This window comes from Macaca fascicularis, chromosome 10 (genome assembly GCF_037993035.2).
Source record: "Macaca fascicularis isolate 582-1 chromosome 10, T2T-MFA8v1.1".
Classification (NCBI taxonomy): Eukaryota; Metazoa; Chordata; class Mammalia; order Primates; family Cercopithecidae; genus Macaca; species Macaca fascicularis.
In genome coordinates, this window is record NC_088384.1 from 18,315,475 (window position 1) to 18,338,687 (window position 23,213).

The window sequence follows — 23,213 nt, forward strand, 5'->3', positions numbered from 1 at the left end:
ATCCACCCCCCTCAGCCTCTCAAAGTGCTGGGATTACAGGCATGAGGCACTGTGCCCAGCCCCTGTTTTCTTTTTGTCAGAGCATCTACTCCTGTTTACCCGATTCATATGTTTGTTTCCTAGGTTTTTTCATAAATGTAATACCAAAACATAAGACTCTTAAAGACTTTGTGCTATTCACCTCTGAGGTTCTCCGCCCTAGCACAGGATAGAATCAAGCATATAATAAGCACTTAATAAATCTTTATTGAATGAATATACTAAGCAAGTTTAAGAAGGAAGAATGAAGTACCACCAAGTAAAGGGAAGAGCAGAAGAAAAAGTGAACTGTTGAAAGAGAACATGCTGGAAGTTTGTGTACCAGAGCACAGGCATGCTGGGGGCATGGCTAGGAACGAAACTGACCAGGAGGCACCCTGGCTGTGCTTAGAAGCTTGGAGTTTCTCCTCACGCCCCCAAAGGGTTTTAGTGATGGGCAGATTTATATTAGAGAAAAATCACTCAAGGTAGAGGATGAAATGAAAAAGACAAAACTGAGGGACCACTTAAAGGACATGCCCCATCCCAGGCAAAAACACGATGGGCGGGACTCTGATCTGGGACAGTAGAAGTGGGAATGGAGAGAGCAGATGGATTGTTTCATGGGTGCTAAGAACATAGGAGCAGGTGCAGCTAGCACTCATAAATCAAGACAAGCAGGTTCCTATGCCCTGCTCCAGCCCCGTTCCTCTGCTGGCAGGGGCTGGAGCTGGAGCTGGGGCAAAGAGAGAGTCTGTAAACATTGCACTCCTGAACCACAGCTCTGTAGGGAGTTTACCACCTGGTCCTCCGCAGCGTGTCAAGTGTTATCTGCAAACACAACCGGAGGAAAAGGGTACGATCTTGGATCCAGCCCAAAGCCGATGCTCCCAGCTCTGTAGCAGGAGGTCATTAGAGCTGTGATAAGTGCACAGATGGTGGTGAGTCTCAAAGAAACCAAGTCAGGAACCTCTTCTTTGGACTTGAGATCCTAGATGGGAGCAGGCTCTGATGGCAGTGTCTAAGTGACTCTAGACTCGTTTCATCCACTGGATTAGTCCATTTTCATGCTGCTGATAAAGACATACCCGAGACTGGGTAATTTATAAAGGAAAGAAGTTTAATTGGCTCACAGTTCCACACAGCTGGGGAGGCCTCACAATCACGGCGGAAGAGCAAGGGGCGTCTTACATGGCGGCAGGCAAGAGAGAGGACAAGAACCAAGTGAGAGGGGTTTCCCCTTATAAAACCGTCAGATCTTATGAGACGTATACACCACCATGATAAGAGTATGAGGGGAGCCTGCCCCCATGATTCAATTAACTCCCACTGAGTCCCTCCCACAACATGTAGGAATTCTGGGAGCTACAATTCAAGATGAGATTTGGGTGGGGACACAGCCAAACCATATCATCCACCCAGTTGATAATTCACTTAGTTGCCAGACACAGGGCTAGTGTTCCAGCAGGCAGCATTGCAGATTGAAGCTCGGCTCTTGCAGTGCCTGTTGAGTGAGGGATACATACAAGCAGAGGATTATTAAGTAGTGCGATTAGTGCCAGAATAGTGGTAGTGCTTCGAGAGCACACGAGAAGGGCATTTTACACAACTAGGGAGAGAAGGTGCATCAAGGAAGACTTCCTGGAGGAGGTGAGATTTAAAGGATGAATAAGTAGGAGTGAAGGAGTATGAAGGGTAAACTTGGTGGGTGGGAGGGAGCAGCATGAACATTGGAGACCAGGAGTGAACACAAGCGTGATCACTCGAGGACCTGCTGGGAGTTCAGATTCAAATGAAGGCAGTGTGAGAACTATAAAAATGGTTGCACCTGGGGCATGGTGACTCACTCCGGTAATCCCAGCACTTCGGGAGGCTGAAAGCACTTTGAGCCCAAAGCAAGTGATTTTCAGTGGCTTATAGCCTAGTGTGAGATGTGGACATTAACTACAAAGTCATGCAAATGCACTTCATGGTAAAATGACAACAATGTGTTAGGAAGGGGAAACACACGGTGCTTGTGGAGATACAAAGTAGGAGGAACCAGCCGGGCGTGATGGCTCACGCCTGTAATCCCAGCACTTTGGGAAGCTGAGGCAGGCAGACTACCTGAGGTCAGGAGTTTGAGACCAGCCTGGCCAACATGTCGAAACCCCATCTGTACTAAAAATACAAAAACTAGCTAGGTATGGTGGCACACGCCTGTAGTCCCAGCTACCCAGGAGGCTGAGACAGGAGAATCGCTTGAATCTGGGAGGCGGAGGTTGCAGTGAGCTGAAATCACGCCATTGTACTCCAGCCTGGGCAATAAGAGCAAGATTCCATCTTAAAAAAAAAAAAAAGAAGAAGAAGAAGAAGAAAAGAAAGAAAGAAAGAAATGGCTGCACAAGTGAATTTTTGCATTATTTTAATTTTTTCACTGGGAAATTGATAATGACAATAAGGGTGTGAGCTCTCTGGTAATCTGAATCGCTCATTTAATAGACACATGACCTCAGAGAAGTCACCTAAATGCTCTAAGCCTTGGGTTTACCATTTGAGAAATGGGTCCGTGGCGCCATTGCCAGGGGGTTTTATGGACAATTTATGGCCAAAAAACAAGGACTTGGCACCGGGAACACAGTGTGCCGTGGGATGCATTTCTTCACAGACCCCAGTGTCTGGCCCATGTGATCATAATCCACTGTTCCACAAATAGGCTTTGGGTTTTATTAGCAACTCGGGTAAAAAGATCTAGCAGAGAAGGGCACCCGTAGAGTCTCTGAGAAATCTGTCTGTGAAGAATGCGAGGGGGTGTCACATTTGCTGTAGGTCAGACAATCCCGCGTATCCCCATCAATTCAGAAATTCAGGGTAGGAAGAAAAGGCCATTTGGTTTGCCTTGCTGTCAAACTAAAAATAAAAATAAATCCATCTAGTCAGAGATGCAACTCTTCATCAAGGAGCTAAGATGTGAGAGGCAGAGCCCCATTTCCGAGCCTCTGGTTGGGCTACTTGCTCTAGGACAAGACAGTTTGATTTGCAAGAGAGCAGGCTCCCCCAGTGCTCTGGAATGACAGCAGCTGATTGGCTACGGGCACTTGTCTCCCATAGTTTGGGCATCTCTCCCTGGGACTCGTAAATTCTTTATGGAATGCGGTAAGCATTTGGAATGCATTAGTTATTATTAGTTGATTGATTGAAATAGGGACGGAGGTTAGAATTCTGTACCTTAGCATTTCTCTCCCTTTTCCTTAGCAACCCAGCCCTTGAAGAATATCCAAGAAGTGGCAGGGTGCAGTAGCTCATGCCTGTAATCCTAGCACTTTTGGAGATAGAGGCGCAAGGATTGTTTGAGCCCAGAAGTTCAAGGTTGAAATGAGCTATGATCGATCCATTATACTCCATCCTCTGTGATGGAGCGAAACCCCATCCCTAAAATTAAATTAAATTTATAAAAGAATATCCAAGAAACCCCGGGACTCTCCCAGGACATAGTTGGATAATCAGAGCTATTCTCAACCGTTTTACCTATTCAGAATCATTCCACGGTATCCCTAATAGGCTTGCATCTGGCTTCTGCTGGAATCCTCCCAAAGACAGGGAGCTCACTACCTTTCAAGGCAGCTTACTCTGCTGTTGGAAAGCTCCAGATGCTAAACTGTTCTACCTCATGTTGGGCTGAAATATTTCCCTCTGTAAAGAACCCACTGATCTGAGCCCTGTCCTCTGGAGTCTGTGTTTTGTTGGGTTTTTTTTAATGAAACATAAGGAAATAAGGATCCTTCCACCTCGCATGTACCTGACAGCCCAGAAGATAGCATAGGAAGTTGCCATTCAGTTTGCTATTTAGAAACATAGGACTCCCCTAAGTATCGTATTTGTAGGGCGATGCTTTATCATCAAAAGGGCCTTACTCCACCTAAGGGTATTTCCAAGTAAAGGAACCTCATCTTTTTAAATGCAAAACCCATTAAAATAGATGGGTTTTAACCAATTTGGACAGGAAACTTGCTGCTAAAGTATATGCCCTTCCTTTATTAACCAGATACTAAACTCAGTTTAGTATTAAACTCATTTTACAATTTCTGATGACTATGGTTGCATTGAAAAGGCTGGAGGAGGTTGGGGGGGTGGCCAGAGGAGGAAACATACTGTTTATCCTGGCAGGAAATGGCCCCAGACTATTCACTGCTTATTCTGTGAATTCCTTTCTGACAGCTGTCACTTTCTGCTTATCAGCTTCAGAACAACCCTTTCTGGGCTCGCTTCCTTGTTCCTTCTTTCCAAGGCAGCCAACGCTTCCCCCGCCTCCGCCAACCCACAAAAAAAAAAAAAAAAAAAAACCCACAAAACCCCACAAAGGTATTTAATTTAGAAAGCCTGATGGTAAAAGAATGATCTGTTGTTATGTTAAAAGCTAGATTATGAAACATATCAAATATCCACAAAGTACAAAAAAAAAAAAAGACTGGACACCAGTGAATTTTTGAATATATATGGAATTGCAAGTCAACAGCCAGTGTCTCCATCCCCTGCCCACAGCAGACATCACTAATTGATGGCTGCATTATTCATCTATGCCCAACTTCTTTCTCCTCCTCAAGACAGCACGCTGAGTAATCAGTATTGGTCTCCTAGCCTCCTAGTGATAGCAGGGAACCAAAGCCTGCTCGGTATCCCTGTGATAGGTATTAGTCATTCTGGTCTCTCCTGCATGAGCACAGCTCTTTGTGCTGTTCTAAGACCTTTCTCTGCTTGCTTCTAGATTTTGGGAATTGGAAATTTTCTGCAGGGAAAGAAAGAGAAAGGGAAATACAACTTTAATCTTCACCACAAAGGGAGGGAGGCATTATGAGTCACATTTCACAGATAAGGAAAGGAAGGCTTCAAAGAAATGATTTACTTGTTCAAGGCCACACAACTCCTGAGTGCTGGGGGCAAGATTAGAAATCACGTCTACCTAACTCTAAAGCCACAAGACAAGGAACAGCTTCCCAAATGGATGTAGCCATCGTATTAATGTAATAGTAAGTTACATTATTACATATATCCAGGTTACTCCACAATTCTCCTAGTTGTTATATGGATACAGTTTTCTTACTCTTTCACTAACCCTTCAAGGTAGTTCCTGTTATCTCTTTTTTTTTTTTTTTTTTTTTAAGACAGAGTCTCACTCTGTCACCCAGGCTGTAGTGCAATGGTGCGATCTCGGCTCACTGCAACCTCCGCCTCCCAGGTTCAAGGGTTCAAGCAATTCTCTTCCTCAGCCTCCCGAGTAGCTGGAATTACAGGCGCCTGCCACCATACCCGGCTAATTTTTGTATTTTTAAGAGAGACAGGGCTTCACCATCTTGGTCAGGCTGGTCTCGATCTCCTGACCTCATGATCCACCCGCCTCGGCCTCCCAAAGTGCTGGGATTACAGGTGTGAGCCACTGCTGTTATCTGCATTTTATACAGAAGGAAATAGAGGCTCAGAGAGGTGAATTCACAGAACAGGCTGGTGGCAGAGCTGAAGCCGGTATCAAGCCCTGGTTCATAGTTGAGTGGTCTCTCTACGGCTGTTTAAAATACTCCTCTCTCTAAAATTGCTATGCCTGCCCCGTACCCCAGCACTCCCTCTCTCCAGGGCTCCTTCATTTTTCTCCATAGTACTTATCACTAATATATTCATGACTTATTTATTTTTGTTGATTATGTCTGTACCCACTAGAATGTAAGCTCTGTGACTACAGGGCTTTTTATCTGTCTTATTCATCAGTATATCTTCATTAAAGAGTGCCTGGCACCAGATCCATGCTCAATAAATCTTGTTGAACAAATGAACTATAACAAGTCCTTTTCTTGAAGCCTTTGTGGTGTGCCAGAAACATCCCTCCACTTGGACGCAGAAAATTTGGCCCAAGCTGGGCATCATGGCTCATACCTGTAATCCCAGCACTTGGAGAGGCTGAGGCAGGAAGATCACTTGAGCCTCAGGAGTTTGAGACCAACCCAGGCACCATCGTGAGACCTCGTCTCTGTGAAAAATAAGCAAACCACACATGCCTGTGGTCCTAGCTACTCAGAAGGCTGTGGTGGGAGGATCACTTGAGCCTGGGAGGTCAAGGCTGCAGTGAGTCGAGACAGCACCACCACACTCTAGCCTGAGCGACAGAATAAGACCCTGTGGCCCTAGACTAGATCTATGACTTTAGGCTTAACTCTAGCCTTATATGAACCTCAGTTTTCCCATCTGTAAAATGGTCAGTAAATGTACCCACACCAGGCTCTTTGAGGAACGTTAAAGGGGTTAAAGTATTCAAAGTGCCGCGCCACCTAGGCAGTTATTGTTACGAGTACTTTCCAGAAAGCTTGCCTTGGATACCCGCTGTCTCAGCTGCTGTGAGATCACTGCCTCACCTCTGAAATGAAGAAGGCTTCCGAGCTCAATTCTCTCACGCTATGAAGGTGACAGGCCACTTCCAAGGCCCCGTTCCCTGACACTCAGCCCACTAAGAAGAAATGACAACAGCATCACCTCAATTAGGAGTTAAAAATAAGACACATATACACAGATTCTGTAAACACTTTATGGCATCACCCTGCAAGGCAATGCCAAGAAACAGATGGCTCTGTGGAAACAGCTGTATCTCAGAAAAACCCCGGAGAAAGCCCAGAATGCATTCCTGCTCTCACGTGCGAGCCGCATGTCACCAACTCTTCAGTCACGCAGCAGGCAGCAGAGCCCAGGATGGACAGCACCCCAAACCCTAAGACAGGCTAGGCGGCTCAAGGCCAGTCTTCACGGACCCTCTAGGAATGTGTTAAGCTCCAGAGCACAGGGGGTGAAGGGAAGAGGAGCTGTGGGATCAGGAGACTCAGTGGATACAAGTCAGGGCCCCGGTTTCCCCTTGTGGCCTGGCTGCTTTGATCCTGTTCGGCTGCAACTTACACAGAGCCCTGTTTGACCCCTCTGGGTGCTGTTTGTCATCCTTCCGCACTTGCCAGGTGTTCGGCCCTCCCTTGTCTATAAAGCAGCGCACTCCCTTCCTCTCCTTTCTACCAGATCTCCCTCTCTCCAGTGGCGTCTCTTGCTTGTGCCGTAGGTAAGGAGGGCAGCTCTGGAATGAGGCTGCCTCATGTGAAATCCCAGCTGGACTGCCAGCTGCAGGATTCCCCATGATCTGCTTAAACTCCCTGCCCCTCAGTTTTCTCATCTGTAAGATGGAAGTCAGTTATTCCTACCTGATAGACTTAAGAAGAATCAAGAAGGTAAGACAGGCCAGGAGCTTAGAACAATGTGGCAGATGGCAGAGGCCCCCCAAAATTAAGGTTTGTGTTATGATTGCGCTGTGTTTGTAATTAGTGACTGACTTCATTGCCTCTCCTCCTAGACCATAGGAATAATATAAATGCGGAAGCAGGAGCTCATTCCCCATTCATAGCACAAGACTTGACATAAAATAAGAGCCTATGAATTGTATGTGATGCGTCAATTAATACTGATAACTGGGAGGGAGGAGACCGATCCTTTTTCTTACCTCCTCTAAGTCGAGGTCAGGGCTGGGCAGACCCTCTCTGAACCTTCACTCAACAGTCCTGAATGCAGCCCCTACTTCCCTGCAAAAGAATGAAAATGGACTCATAGTTTGGTTTCCTTAGTAAAAAATGCTTTGGGTTCCTGGAACTTGTTGATTAATACACACAGCAGGCAACGAGGGAGGTCGTGAGCTTTTTCTACCTGTCTGTGTGACTTAAGAAGATGTAACAGCTTTGTGGAAACCACAGGGACAAGCTCTGGGTTAGGTTTCAGGAGACCAGAGTTGGAGCCCCAGCTTCTCTGAGCACTTGGTCCCTCATCTGTCAACTGAGGGCCCTAAGGGCAGCCTCGCCTGCTCGCCTGTCTCATACAAGAATTGGGGAGGAGAAAAAATGAAATAGTGGATATGAAGCCACTAAAAAGTGAAAGCAAGTTCAAAGTGCAAAGCAACATGCTTGAGTGGAGATTTCCCCATGAGCAATTTCACCAGTTGCCCCAAGACATCAGAAGGAGGGGTGTCCCAGGAAGAAAGAAACGGTGGCCTCCTAGACTCCTTAATTGGTCCATTGTACTATGTCTCCATCACTTACAGGCTACAAGCATTCCAATGTGCCTGTTAGTTAAGGTAGCACAAGCAGCTGTAATGTGGCTCAACCTGCTGGAAGTTTATTACTTGCAGAAAGTCCAAATGGGTGTTCATGATTGGCAGGTAGCTTTCCTGCAGGCTCAAGGACCCAGGCTTCTTTCATCTTGTGGCTCCGCCCTCCACAGAACCCCAGCCCACTCTACAGGATTCTCTTGCTCTGGCTGTCAGCCAGGAAAAGAAGGTCAGTAAAGGTTGTGCCTGAGCAAGGCTTCAGAGTGGTCCGTGTACTAGCCAGAGCCTTTCCAGATGCCACTGGCCAGAGCTCTATCACAGAGTTATTCTTAACTGAGGCTGGAGATACAGCCTAGTTCTGTGCCATGGAAGAGAGGAGAATATGGATATTGGTGAGCACGGGATGTTTCTGCCACCGCATGAAACACATGTGTTGCGTCGTCTGCAGTCACGGAATTGTTTACTGTTACAACGACAAAGAAGCCCAGAGGCTGACCAACTAGGCATTGTAGTGACCTGGTTACCTGCAAGAATACAGAGGAAATACACCTGGGTTGGAATCTCAGCTGCTCTGTTCGTGCGTTGTGTAACCTTGAGCAATGGCTAAACCTTTCAGATGACGGATGTCTTCCTCTACTGAAGAGGACTAAGAGTGGTTCCTAATCTATAGAGTTGGTGTGAGTCTTACATAAGAAAGAACCTGCAAAGCTCTCCCCTCTTTACCTGACCCAGTGAGTGCGTGATCCTTGAGAGTCACTTTATGAATCCCAAACCCTTTGTCTTACTAATTCAGAGGCATGACTTGCTCAAGGTCACATAGAAAATGAGTGTCAGAGACATCAGGTCTCGCTTTTCAGTTATCCCCATAATCTCACTCCTTAGTTTGCCCAACTGTGAACAGAAGTCTGTAAGGCCAGAGCCCAGGATGCACTTGTACTCCCTCTGGATCCTCGGGCATAACCAGCCATCATTTCCGGCAGCTCAAAAGGTCAATCTAGGCCACTGTCCTTATGGATGAGGGGAAATAAATGCAGACTGCCTAAAGGGCCATTTTCCCGTGAGTCCAAATCTCCCTCTGCCTCAGCTGGCTGCCCAAAGAAGCAATTTAGCAAATGCATTTTATCTCAGGAGAAATCTGTCTTTTGTTTCTGTGCCTCCCTGGTCGGGAGCCCTCTGTTCCCTGTGGCAGTGGTTGGAGAGCAGGGCAGAGTAGCATTCAGACCCTGTTAATGAAATACTCCCTCCGGCTCCACGGCCCTCCAGAGAAATTACCCAAACCCTGGGTGAAAAGGAGGCAGGTTTTGTTTTTGTTTTTTGTTGTTGTTGTTTGGTTTTTTGGGGGGGTTTGTTTGTTTGTTTTTATTTATTTATTTTTTGAGATGGAGTCTTGTTCTGTCGCTCAGGCTAGAGTGCAGTGGCGTGATCTCAGCTCACTGCAACCTCCACCTCCTGGGTTCAAGCTATTCTCCTGCCTCAGCCTCCCGAGTAGCTGGGATTACAGGCACCCACCACCACACCCAACTAACTTTTGTATTTTTAGTAGAGACGGGATTTCTCTATGTTGGCCAGGCTGGTCTCAAACTCCCGACCTCAGGTGATCCGCCTGCCTCGGCTTCCCAAAGTACTGGGATTACTGGGATTACAGGCATGAGCCACCGCATCCGGCCAAGGAGGCAGTTTCTAAACTGCTAGAGTCTCACCACTGAGATAACATTAGCCACGCAGTCAGGAATAAGCAAGCCAAAATTAGAATTTGAAAAGGTACATAATATAAAATAACCACATTGCTTAGATCTGTGTAGCACTTGAAGGTTAACAAAGCACTTTTACGTGCATTAGCTCATTTGAGAAAATTGCAGGGAACTAGTTAACTACAGGAAAGTTTAAGAAGCCAGTACAATTCATCTGTGAATCCACCACTCAGAAAATCTTTGTTAACATTGTAATGTGTTCCCTTCTATTTTTGAGTGGGTTTTTCTTTTCCTTTTGTCTTTTTCCTGCATTGGGACCACACTTTTTTATGGCCTGCTTCATTCACGGAACATTGGGTCTTCCACCATCTCATTTGATTCTCACCTCCATCCCCTGGGAAGAAGTAATAGTGTTGTGAAACGTCCCTGGTTTGAGTTCCGAAGACTGGATTCCCATCCCGGACTGCTTCTCACTTGCTGAAGCAGATTACTGAAAGCTTCTGAGCCTTAGTTTCCTCCTTTGTACAACAGATATCTGTGCTGAAGGATTAAACTGATGAAGCAATGCACCTGAAAACATTTAGCATTGCATCAGTCACATAGTAGGTACCCAGTTAGTATTAGCTGGATCAAGGTGCAAAACACCATGTAGAGGAGAAATGAACATACAAGTTCAAGGATGGCAACTGGTTGGCCCAGAGTCCTGGGGACAGGTGTGTCTGACAGCATATCTGACTTTCTTTCTTTCCTTTTTGTTGTTGTTACTGTTGTTGTTGTTTCTGTTGTTTTTGAGACAGAGTTTCACTCTGTCACCCAGGCTGGAATGCAATGGTGAGATCTCGGCTCACTGCAACCTCCCACTCCTGGGTTCAAGTGATTCTCCTGCCTCAGCCTCCCAAGTAGCTGTGATTACAGGCACACACCACCGCACCCAGCTAATTTTTTGTATTTTTAGTAGAGACAGGGTTTCACCGTGTTAGCCAGGATGGTCTCGATCACCTGACCTCATGATCCGCCTGCCTCAGCCACCCAAAGTGCTGGGATTACAGGCACGAGCCACGGTGCCCGACCACCTGACTTTTTTTCTACAATACCCACTGTGGTTGGTAAATGACAATATTCTCTAGGTAATACCCTTTAAACACCGCAGCAGGGACTGCAGGTGAGCTTGGGATGTGGATACCACCGAATCCCATTGTTGGTACCATGAAGTTCAGAGCTGGAGGTGGCCTCTTCCCCAGGACTGCCCTAGTCAATCCCAGTAAGGCAGGGTGTACTTTAGAAGCCCTGAGAGCACCTCCGTTGATCAGTACTCCCTCTCCTCATATGCAGGGGCTGAGCACATCCAACAGAGGCTTGCTGAGCATCCAAGATTGATCACATCGGCCACGCAGTCAGGAATAAGCAAGCCTAGATTAGAATTTGAAAAGGTACATGATATAATCATAACCACATTGCTTAGGTTTCTGCAGCATTTTATAGTTTTCAAAACACTTTACATGCATTAGCTCATTTGAGAAAATTGCAGGGAATTAATTAACTACAGAAAAGTGTAAAGAAGCCAATAAAATTCATCTGTGAATCCACTGCTCAGAAAATCTTTAACATTCGTTATAGAACCTGGATATTCTAGGTTCAGATGGTTCAGAAATGAAGGGGATATAGCTCCTACTGTTAGGAACTCACCATATGGTGCTTTTTAGAAAGTGGTTCCTGGAACTATTTACCTGGAAATGTCTTTTTCCCCAACTCAAGGGTACATACCTGTGTGTGCACATAGAGGAGGAGAGGCCACACGCAGTAGATCGTGTCTGCAATCCCAGCGCTTTGGGAGGCTGAGGCAGGCAGATCACCTGAGGTCAAGACCAGCCTGGCCAACATGGTGAAACCCTGTCTCTGGGCCCTTGCCATACAGTTTCCTTCAGGTGAGGTTTGAGGACAAAAACTGTCCACGTAGGTGTGTTCGGGGGCCCAGGTGTTTCCCTTTCCTGTGATAATAGCTACGATAATAAGTGACATCCACTGAATGTTTTCTTCAACCGCTGTTTTCTCTCTATGCAGCATCTTTCAGAATCCTTCTGTAACCTTCTGGGGTAGTGACCATTGTCCTCATTTTACAGCTGAGGACCCTGAAGCTCAGAAAAGTTAGGTCATTCACCCAAACTTAGGAGAAATGAAAGGAAAAGAATTTCTGTTTTGTTAGTGTGCTGGTTTTATTTTGTTTTGTTTTTTCCAAGACCTAGTACAAAGATTGAAATCAGTAGCTCTAGGGAGAGAAAAGCATCAGGTCATACGGAGGTCCTTGTCAGTTTTGACTGTTTTCTTCTTTGGGCATTTTCTTGTGTTATTTTTGTTTTGTTTTGTTTTGTTTTTGAGATGGAATGTCACTGTGTCACCCAGGCTGGAGGGCAGTGGTGCGATCTTGGCTCACTGCAACCTCCGCCTCCCGGGTTCAAGAGCTTGTCCTGCCTCAGCCTCCTGAGTAGGTGGGATTACAGGCGTCCGCCACCACGCCCGGCTAATTTTTACCTATTTTGTAGAGACAGGGTTTCCCCATGTTGGCCAGGGTGGTCTCGAACTCCTGATCTCTGGTGATCCGCCCACCTTGGCCTCCCAAAGTGCTGGGATTACAGGCATGAGCCACCGTGCCCGGCCCGTTTTCCCATGTTATTTGAAATTCTTACACTGACTTCTTACACTGAGATCATCCAGGCAGGAGTGGGTTAGAACCAGTAACCTTAGCCACTACGTTGCATCTACGTCTTCACGTGAGGCCAAGCAGGCATCTTTTCTGAAGCAGCAGCATGGTGGTAGAGGGGCACAGACCCAGGTTTGACACCTCTACCCTTCTCAACTGTCAGATGAGGCTGCAGATGACTCACGGGGGGCTCTGGGGAGGAGAGGAAATCACCTGTACCCAGCACCTTACGTGGAGCTGGGCACATGCTTGTTTGTTTTCCAAAAGCTTTTCAGCCATCACAGACCCTTGGATGCAAATATTGAAGCAAATGATGGGCTGAAGAATGGGCTTATTGATCACGTTCTGTGCATATAATTAGAGGACACAACAGGAAAATTGAAAGGATAGTCTTAACTTCACAGTGATTGCAGGTTTGTTGTATACAGCAAATATTTTTCAGGCATGCAGCACATGATACTGAGCACCTGTCACAAGCCAGGCACGGTGCTCGGGACAATGGTAAAGTGTCACAGTCTCACCGGGAAAGTTGCCCTTAAATAATTTCAGTTCAAGTTGACAAGTGCTTTAATGGAGTTGCGAACTGAGCGCTCTTGGAGTGCAGAGAAGAAATGGATCGCTTCTCCCCAGCGGGATGAGCAGAGGTCTCACAGAGCAGGTGCCATCTGGGCTGAATCTTGAAAGGTAAATGGAAGGTTTTTTAGGTGGAGGAGAGCGGAGCGGGGTGAGGGAGGGCATTCCCGAAAGGGGAAGAGCATGGCACGGAACAAAGTCACGGAGGTGTGAGGGAAAGGCAGGTTTGGGGAGCACAGAGACCAGTGATGAGGCCGTAGAGTATCGGGGTGGTGGGTCAGAGAGAGCAGCTCCTAATTGTCAACAAGGAAATCTGGATTTAATCCTACAGGTCAGAAGGAAGCAGAGGGGTCATAGATCTTAGATGGAAGGAGAATTTCAGCTTCCTTGTCTTATATTAAACTGCTGGCCTGGTGAGAATCTTCAAACAGGCAAGGACAGCAAATTGACTTGAAAAGCTGAATATCCCTAATTGCATTCTTTTAACAGTTAAAAATTTTAGAGATAGTTGACAATGTCTCACAGATCACTGGATCTCAACCGGTTTCCCAAGCTGCATTGGGAAATATGCATGTGCATTTGGAGCTTCACAGGGCTGTCTGGAGAATGCTGTAAGCATTTAGTGGGCAGGAGCTCAAGAGGTTGACTGTCCTTCAATAGGTGGGACAGGTCCTCATAATGAAAAAGTGCCCCCCACAAAATACCAATAGCACTTTATCAGTATCTATTGCTCAGAACCAGTAAGACCTCAGTCACCTTCAAGAAGTATTTATTGGCCGGGCGCGGTAGCTCACACCTGTAATCCCAGCACTTTGGGAGGCCAAGGCGGGCGAATTGCCTGAGGCCAGGAGTTCAAAACCAGCCTGGCCAACATGGTGAAACCCTGTCTCTACTAAAAATACAGAAAGTAGCCGGGCGTGGTGGTGAGTGCCTATGATCTCAGCTACTCAGGAGGCTGAGGCAGGAGATTCACTTGAACCCACGAGGCAGAGGTTGCAGTGAGCTGAGATCACACCACTGCACTTCAGCCTGGACAACAGAGCTACACTCTGTCTGTCTCAAAAACAATAAGTAGTATTATTGAGGCAGCTGGGCTGGGCTGGCTTGCATGACTTGGGCAGTTGGGGAGGAGCTGCTCTGCCCCAAATGTCTCATCTTCCAGCAAGCTAGCCTCGGTATCCTCTCATGGCAGTGGTAGGGGTGCAAGAAACACTCTCTTGAGGTCTAGCCTCAAGACTGAGACAATATTACTTCCCCTGCTTTTTGTTAGCAGAAGTACATAATGATTCCAGCCCTTACTCAAGGCCCGAGAAATAAACTGTGCCTCTTTAGTAAGCACCACTGCAAAGGGCAAGGATATCTGAGGTGGCAGGGGGTGGGGGAGAGAGAAGGAATTGGAGCAATTAATGCCATCATCTTCCATAGCACACATCTTGAGAAATGACGCCATTAAGTAATCTGTCAAGGCAATGGTCTTAACAGGTACAAGGCTATACAGAAGCAAGTTAATATATTTTCTTATCAACTGCTACACTGTTGATTTGGGGACTCAAAGAAAGTACACCTTCTTGGAAAAACATTCTCTGATATTCAGCTAGGTTGGTAACCCTTGCCATGTAAACTTTTGTCTGTATTCTATCATGTGATAGACAAGGCTGATTTAACAGGGAAAAAAAAAAAAAATGGAACCAACCCTTCTGTGACCTTTGGCAAATTATCATTTTTTTAAGTTGATTTTTATGGAAATACAGATTGCATCCGACAAGTCCTCCCATTCTTTTTTTTTTTTTTCATTTTGAGACAGAGTCCCACTCTGTCGCCCAGGGTGGCGTACGGTGTCGTGATCTTGGCTCACTGCAACTTCTGCCCCCTGGGTTGAAGCAGTTCTCTGCCTCAGCCTCCCGAGTAGCTGGAATTAAAGGTGCCCGCCACCATGCCTGGCTAATTTTTTGTATTTTTAGTAGAGACGGGGTGTCACCATCTTGGCCAAGCTGGTCTTGAACTCCCAACCTCGTGATCCACCTGCCTCGGCCTCCCAAAGTTCTGGGATTACAGGCATGAGCCACCGCACCCGGCTAAGTCCTCCCATTCGAAGTGCACAGTTAGCTGAATTTTCACAAAAGTGCACATCCATGTACCCTTCGCTCCAGTCATGGTGGAGTGGGTTTCTGTCCCTCCCAGCCCTCTCTTGCCTCTTCCCAGGCCTCTCACTCCCCCACCCCACATGCCCTGGTCCAATTTTTGTCACTGTGGATTGGCTTTTTGCTAAGTTGTGTCACTTTTTAATTTCAGTTCTTCATCTGTAAAACATACATCATACCTGCCTAGTAGGAGTTCCCATGAGACCGTGTCGGTTGGGCAGCTGCAGATTTGCACATCTGTGTATCTGCCTTGGCATATCTGAAATGTTATCTCCTTAGCTCCCTGTCAGCAGGTGTGCCTGCTCTTTTCACAAGTTGGTGAAGGAAGAGAGAAGTACAGCTAGTTAAACAAGTTCTACAAGCAGATTAATGAAGTAAGACTTTGAGAGAGTTCAAAAAAAGAAAAGAGAAAAAAGTACGGTGCCAAGATTCTGGTTAAACTTAGGTGAAATGAAAGGAAAAGAATTTCTATTTTGTTAATGTTCTGGTTTGCTGGTTTTGTTTGGTTTTGTTTTGTTTTTTCCAAGACCTAGTACAAAGATTGAAATCAGTAGCTCTAGGGAGAAAAAAGCATCAGGTCATACGGAGGTCCTTGTCAGTTTTGACCGTTTTCTTCTTTGGGCATTTTCTTGTGTTATTTTTGTTTTGTTTTGTTTTGTTTTTGAGATGGAATGTCACTGTGTCACCCAGGCTGGAGGGCAGTGGGGCAGTGGTGCGATCTCGGCTCACTGCAACCTCCGCCTCCAGGGTTCAAGAGCTTCTCCTGCCTCAGCCTCCTGAGTAGGTGGGATTACAGGCGTCCGTCACCATGCCCGGCTAATTTTTATATATTTTGTAGAGACAGGGTTTCCCCACGTTGGCCAGGGTGGTCTCGAACTCGTGACCTCAGGTGATTTGCCCACCTTGGCCTCCCAAAGTGCTGGGATTACAGGCATGAGCCACCGTGCCCGGCTCGTTTCCCCATGTTATTTGAAATTCTTATGCTGAGTTGTCTAAGAAAACATTTGTCATTTGTTTCTAAGGAGTTTATGGTTGCTTTTTTTTGTTTGCTTTTTGTTTTTGTTTGTTTTTGTTTTGAAACAGGGTTTTGCTCTGTAGCCTAGGCTGGAGTGCAGTGGTGCCGTCTCAGCTCACTACAGCCTCCATGTCCCAGGCTCAGTTGATTCTCCCACCTCAGCCTCCTGAGTAGCACTGCAGTCACACACCTCCATGCCCGGCTAATTTTTCTATTTTCAGTAGAGACGGGGTTTTGCTTTGTTGCCCAGGTTGGTCTCGAACTCTCAGGCTCAAGCGATCCGCTCGCCTCAGCCTCCCAATGTGCTGGCGTTACAGGTGTGAGCCACCACACCCGGTCCCCAGGCATCTGATTTTTACCACCTTTTTGAAATTAGATTAAGTTGCACAGGGAAATAAAAGTGGTGATCCCTTCCATGTACCTCTGACCCGTCAACGTCCTGATGGGTGATAAACGCCGGGGAGGGCAGGGCTCGAGGGGCAAGCTCATGGGCACCCTGGGACCTCTTCTTCACGTGCCCAAGCCCTCTCTCCTACTCTGCAGCTCCAGAAGCAGCTGTCTGAGCTGGACGAGGACGACCTGTGCTATGAGTTCCGGCGAGAGCGCTTCACTGTCCACCGTACCCACCTGTACTTCCTGCACTACGAGTACGAGCCTGCGGCAGACAGCACGGACGTCACCCTGGTCGCTCAGCTGTCCATGGACAGGTATGGCAGATGGCCTCACCCACCCCAGTCTCCTCACGGCAGCGCTTTGCATGGAGGATAGAGAATGGAGAGGGGTGTGCTCGCTTCCGCAGCACATATGCTAAAATTGGAGGATGGAGCAGGAAGAGATGGCGCATGGGCTTAGAATATTGAAGTCTGGGCCGGGTGCGGTGGCTCACGCCTGTAGTCCCAGCACTTTGAGAGGCCGAGGCAGGCGGATCACAAGGTCAGGAGTTCGAGACCAGCCTGGCCAACATGGTGAAACCCCGTCTCTACTAAAAATACAAAAATTAGCTGGGCATGGTGGTGTGCGCCTGTAATCCCAGCTACTGGGGAGGCTGAGGCAGGAGAATTGCTTGAGCCCAGGAGGCAGAGGTTGCAGTGAGCTGAGATCATGCCACTGCACTCCAGTGACAAAGCAAGACTCCGTCTCAAAAAAGTAAAAATAAAAAAAGAGTACTGATAAGGGTGAGCTGGGTCACATTCCCCCCCACCTCCCCAGCACTGAAAACCAAGGGCTCTTGTCTTACGGTTGTTGTCTGAGGATAGATGAAAGGATCGATTCTTAAGAAGTAGAGCCGTACTCGAATTACCTCAGGAAGAGGGGGAGTGGGGAGACTGGAGCCACAATTGCGACTGGAAAGCAACGCCGTTTCTTTTCCTTCTATGTGTATTGATGAAACAAACATCCGTCAAGCATTTCCAGGCAGTACTGACATGAGTTCCGCCCTGATGTAGCTTACAGGTCCATGCACTGCTTCTCAACCTTGTCCAGGGAGATTGAATCACCTCGGGAATTGTATAACATGTTCACGTCCAGGCTGCCTTGCAGAGCAGTAAAATAAGGACCTTTGTAGGACAGAGCCCTTGGCATTGTTTTGTTTTAAGCTTATAATGTGTAGCCAGGTCTGAGAAGATGGAGCTAGTCACATAAACAGCAATACGCAATTTTTAAAAATGACTGTAATTGCATACGTGCTTGGAAGGCACCGGGAGGATAATCCCAATGCCAGCTTGGAGACCTTCTTTAGGTCGTGTGGTCGGGAGAAGGCTCTCTGAGGAAGGCACATTTCTACAGAGACCTGGAGGACAAGAAAAGGAGTCAGGCATGCGAGTTATTGAGAGAAGAGTTTCCCAGGCAGATGAAATAACAAGTGCAAAGGGCCTGTAGTGGGAAAGATGCCTGCACGTTCAGAAACGTCACAGAAGACCAGAGTGGCCGCAGTATAACAGGGGCTTGGGGGGAAAGCAGCATGAGATAAGACTGTAGGAGGTTAGACACTCATGAGATATCCTAAGTGTGGTAGGGAGTTATTGAACAAATTTATGCAGTTACCTAATATAATTTATATATATATATATATATATATATATATATATGTTCTTTTTTTTTTTTTTTTTGAGACGGAGTCTTGCTCTGTCACCCAGGCTAGAGTGCAGTGACACGACCTCAGCTCACTGCAACCTCCACCTCCCAGGTTCAAGCAGTTCTCCTGCCTCAGCCTCCCCAGTAGCTGGAACTACAAGCATCCGCCACCACACCCGGCTGATTTTTTGTATTTTTAGTAGAGACAGGGTTTCACCATGTTGGCCTGGATGGTCTCGATCTCTGGACCTCGTGATCCTCCCACCTTGGCCTCCCAAAGTGCTGGGATTACAGATGTGAGCCACCGCGCCCATCCTAATTTATATATTTTTAAAAACATCTCTGACTGCCAAGAAGTGAATGGATTTGAAGCCCCAAGGTCACTCAGCCAGGGCTACATGGCTTTTCTATACCTGGCCACTTCAGGTGCCCCTTCCCGCCTTGTCTGACTGGCTTCTGCTTCCCTTCACACATGGCCCACAGTGGCTGCCCTTGCCCCAACTCCCTCTTATGTCATCCCCACTCAGCTCCTACAATTAGGAAGGAAGTTTGATTCCTCATTCTGTCTTTTGAGCCACCTCAGAGATGCCTATCCAGCCTATGGGTGAGATTCCATGGGATTGTTCTAAGGATTAAATGAGCTAATGCCTGTACAGTGCCAAGAACAGTGCCTGGGACATAATAAGTGTTCCATAAATGCCAGGTGTTATTAGTCATGAATGACTGAAGAATAAACAGATGAAAGAACAAATACCTGGACGCAAAAACGTTTTCGTAAAGGCACCTGAGAGCTCCAGGAAGTGAGAGGAACCTTGCGCTGGAGGCAACGTGGGATGATTCATATTGAAGGTGGCTCAGGGAAGTGGATTCCTTGCTCTGTGAGTCCCGCCACGTGCAAGCGAATGACCACATGCGTAATTCAATGGCTTCAGGGGCTGGCAGTCTCCTGGGGATTCACAGGCTCCAAAAGAACTTGGAGAAAGGCCACGGGGACTCCTGTGCACAGAGAACTTGCAGATCCTAGCAGGTAACAGGTAAAGACAGCATGGGACAAAAGAGCAAGGGACAGGCCCGGAGGCTCTAGTACCAGCTCTATGCTTGACCTGCTGTGAGGGCCCTAGCGAGGCCTGTCCCTTCTTGTGGCCACAGTTTTCTCATCTCCACATCCACGTGATCACTCAGCAAATACGGCTCACTATTCTGCACCAGGCACTTAAGGGGAGAGGAATATGTGTTAAAAGACTTATCCCTGTCTTTAAGGAGTATGCAGCCTATTGGGGGCTCAGGCAACCCATTGGTTTTCTCTTGTTAGGTGACAACGTACCACACAATGAGCAGCTTAAAAAGTACACCTTTGTTACCTTGTGGCCGCTCTGGGTCAGGAATCTGGAAGATGCTAGCAGGGCCCCATGCCCAGGGTCTCAGGACTGAAATCTCAAGGGATTATCCAGGGCTGGGATATCATCTGGGGATTGGCATCCACATCCACGCTCATTTGGGTTGCAGCAGAATTCAGTTCCAGGATGGAGGTCCCGTTTCCTTGCTGGCTGTTGATGGGTGTCCCCCTCAGCTCCTCGAAGCCACTCTCAGTTCGTAGCCATGCAGCCCCATCCCTGCAGGGCAGCCCACTTCTTCAAGGCCAGCAGGAGAATCTGTCTCTGGCCCACGACACCGGAGTCTTCTATAACATCACGTGATCACAATGTGATATTCACAAGCCCTGCCCACACCCGAGAGGGCGATTACACAGGGCATGTCCACCAGCAGGGTGGGAATCTGGGGGGCCCTCATAGAACTCTGCCTGCCACTGACAGGTAAACAGGTCTACAGTAGAATGTTGAGTTCTGAGTGGCGTGCAGGAGGTGCACCAATGCAATGAGATCCCACAGAGGTGGAAAAAGGAAAAGGCAGGGAATGTGTCCAAGGGGAGGTGGCACCTGAATTGAGTGGGAGCCTGGGTAAACTGAGAGTAGAAGGCACAGAAGGAGAGAAGGAAGGCTCCCCAAGGTAGTGCGTGCAGCATGTTCACGGGACAGAGAGGAAGTCAGGCCCAGTGGGGAACACAATAGTGAAGTGTGAAGTGTGGTTAGGGCTTAGGGTGTAGGAGGAAGAAAGAGATCAAATACACATGGCCAGGTAGGCAGGGCTGGATCACAGAGGGCCTCAGGGAAACCAGGGGAGGTGGCCAGCCCTTCTGGCTCAAATCTGGCATCCTGTGTGGGGCTCCATAGGGACACCCAACTAGTGTCCCAGAGTCACCCCTAAAATTCTCAAGTCCCTTTGGCTTCTCACCCAGATTTCAGTTTGGACGCCCAGGCTCCCCACCACTAAGCAGCCACATCAGGAAATCACCTCACCACAGAAGTCCCTCTTTTCACATGTGTGTTTCCTTCTCCTCCATGGCATTTATAGTAAAAAAAAAAATATATAATACTCCACATCAGTGCTGAATGATGGTCTGGATTGGTCTCTTTTGACTGCACCTGGCCCCTCCCGTGAGCTACCTGAAACTCAGGTACTATAATCTGTGCAAATGAGAGGGTTTCACTTAAAGCCAGGTGCCCATCTCTCCAACCATCGCTGGCTCTCTGTGGCATTCAGGCCTCCTGATAATGCATTCAGATTATCAGCAAAATATTCTGAGTCAAGATTAGTGGCCAGTGGCTACCAAAGAAATCTGATATACTTTCTAATCAAAGTAAAGAGTAGTGTAACAGTGAAGGACACCTGGTCCCTGGAGTCAGGCACTGTGGGTTGTTTGTTGCCCTGTCACTTTGTTTTTGGACAAGTCACTTAACTTTTTGTTTTTGTTTTTTTGTTGTTGTTGTTGTTAGACAGTCTTGCTGTGTCGCCAGGCCAGAGTGCAGTGATGCAATCTCTCAGCTCACTGCAACCTCCGCTTTCTGTGTTCAAGCGATCCTCCTGCCTTAGCCTCCCAATAGCTGGGACTACAGGTGCACGCCACCACGCACAGCTAACTTTGGATTTTTAGTAGAGACGTGGTTTCGCCACGTTGACCAGCATGGCCTCAATCTCTTGACTTCGTGATCTTCCCGCCTCGGCCTCCCAAAGTGCATCACTTAACTTCTTTAAGCCTCAGTGTCTTCAACTGTATTCTGAAAGTGATAATTATATCATTATCCTCATTATCCCTAAGGTGGTTGTAAAGATCAAATGAGAGAAGGCATGCCCAGTGCTTAGTCCTGACATACATTCAGAGGCTCCCTAAATGATACCAGTATGTTGACCAGAATCGGAAGGACAGAGAGCCCCAGGTTCAAATCCCACCAACTCATTCAATCCTCAGCTGGTGTTCTGGGCAAGTCACTTAACATCATTGGTTTTCTGTTTCCTCCTATAAAAGAGGGTTAAAATTACTTGCCTCATAGGGTCCTGGTTAGGAGTAAATAAGAGATCCTCTATAAAAGCCCTGAGCACGTATTTGACATCCAGTAAATACTGGCTAGATCTGAACATTCTTACGAAGGCATGTGCACATGATAGTTGTTTAGGACAGGTAAAGTGATGTAGTAGAAAAGAAAAAAAAAGCAAGACTTGGATTCAAACTACACTTGTGCCACTTCCTAGCTGTGTTAAGTTTGAACAACTTACTTAGCCTTTTTGAGCCTCACTTGACTCATCTATGAGATGGTGATAATGTTGCTAAATTCACTGATTCTTGTCTGGGTTCTACAAAATAAGATGTGAAGTGCTTAGTAAGTAGTTGATGTGAACAAATATTAATTTCTCTTTTCTTAATGTTTCTCACCTCTCTGCTGGCTATAGAATTTGCTATCTGGAATTTGCAAACAAGTAGAACAAACATGTTTCTAGTTATTAACAGCTCAAACCCATCCTTGTGTATACACTTGTTAGCAAGAAGAGAATACAGGCAAAACCGAGTCCCTCCTTCTGTTGCCAGTGGGATTCATCCTTCTGGTCTGGACTGCAGACACAATCCATTTAAAAGAAAGTCTGTGGTCGGGCGCGGTGGCTCACACCTGTAATCCCAGCACTTTGGGAGGCCGAGGCAGGCAGATCACGAGGTCAGGAGATGGAGACCATCCTGGCTAACACAGTGAAACCCCATCTCTACTAAAAATAATACAAAAAAATAGCCAGGCATAGTGTCAGGCGCCCGTAGTCCCAGCTACTCGGGAGGCTGAGGCAGGAGAATGGCATGAACCCAGGAGGCGGAGCTTGCAGTGAGCCGAGATCCTGCCACTGCACTCCAGCCTGGGCGACAGAGCGAGACTCCGTCTCGAAAAAAAGAAAAAAGAAGTCTGGGCCCCACTCACATCTGCAGCAAGCACCGACCATAGCGGTCTTCCCTTCAAAGCCTGGACAGCCCAAGTGTAGCAGACACACGATACCCACTCCTGTACTGTGACATGTATCGCCATCAGGACAATATCTCAAGAGAACCCAAGGGATTCCAAGCCCTAATGAGAGGTGCTTAGCGGGCCGCAATTAAAAATGATAAAGTGGCACTGCAGGCTGATGAAGAATGGTAGAAATTCCCGCAGCCACTTCCACTCTGTCAACACATCCGATTACAATGCAGCACGCTGACTGGTGCCTGTTGGATTGATTTTTAATTTAAGAACCGTTTCAGATGTGTTTGTAAACCTTCGAGTCAGAAGTAGGCCCTACGTGAATGCCACAACGAATTAGGAGAGCTGGCCTTCGCGCTCCCGTGCCCAGCTCCCTCTGGAATTCCATTCAGAAAGAGTGAACGTTGCAACCGTGGCCGTGAAGCCGGGAGATCTGCTTATCCTTCAGCAGCTCAGCACCCTTCCCTCCCGTCCCAGCGGAAGACACCAGTGGCGAAGGGACGGAGGGAGCTGATCACGAGGGGGTCACCTGTCTTCTGACACCTGTCCAGGGAGAGCCTGGTTCTTTAGTG

General features: G+C 47.3%; 1 protein-coding gene across 4 annotated transcripts in view; it reads left to right on the forward strand.

Moving 5' to 3' along the window:
* Positions 1 to 23,213, forward strand: part of LARGE1 (LARGE xylosyl- and glucuronyltransferase 1) — a 633,576-nt gene that overhangs the window by 574,178 nt on the left and 36,185 nt on the right. For all 4 annotated transcript variants that reach the window (XM_005567477.4, XM_045364291.3, XM_065522217.2 and 1 more), the window contains one exon: positions 16,778 to 16,941. In XM_005567477.4, coding sequence (XP_005567534.1) covers positions 16,778 to 16,941 — 164 coding nt within the window. The remainder of the gene's footprint in view (positions 1 to 16,777; positions 16,942 to 23,213) is intronic.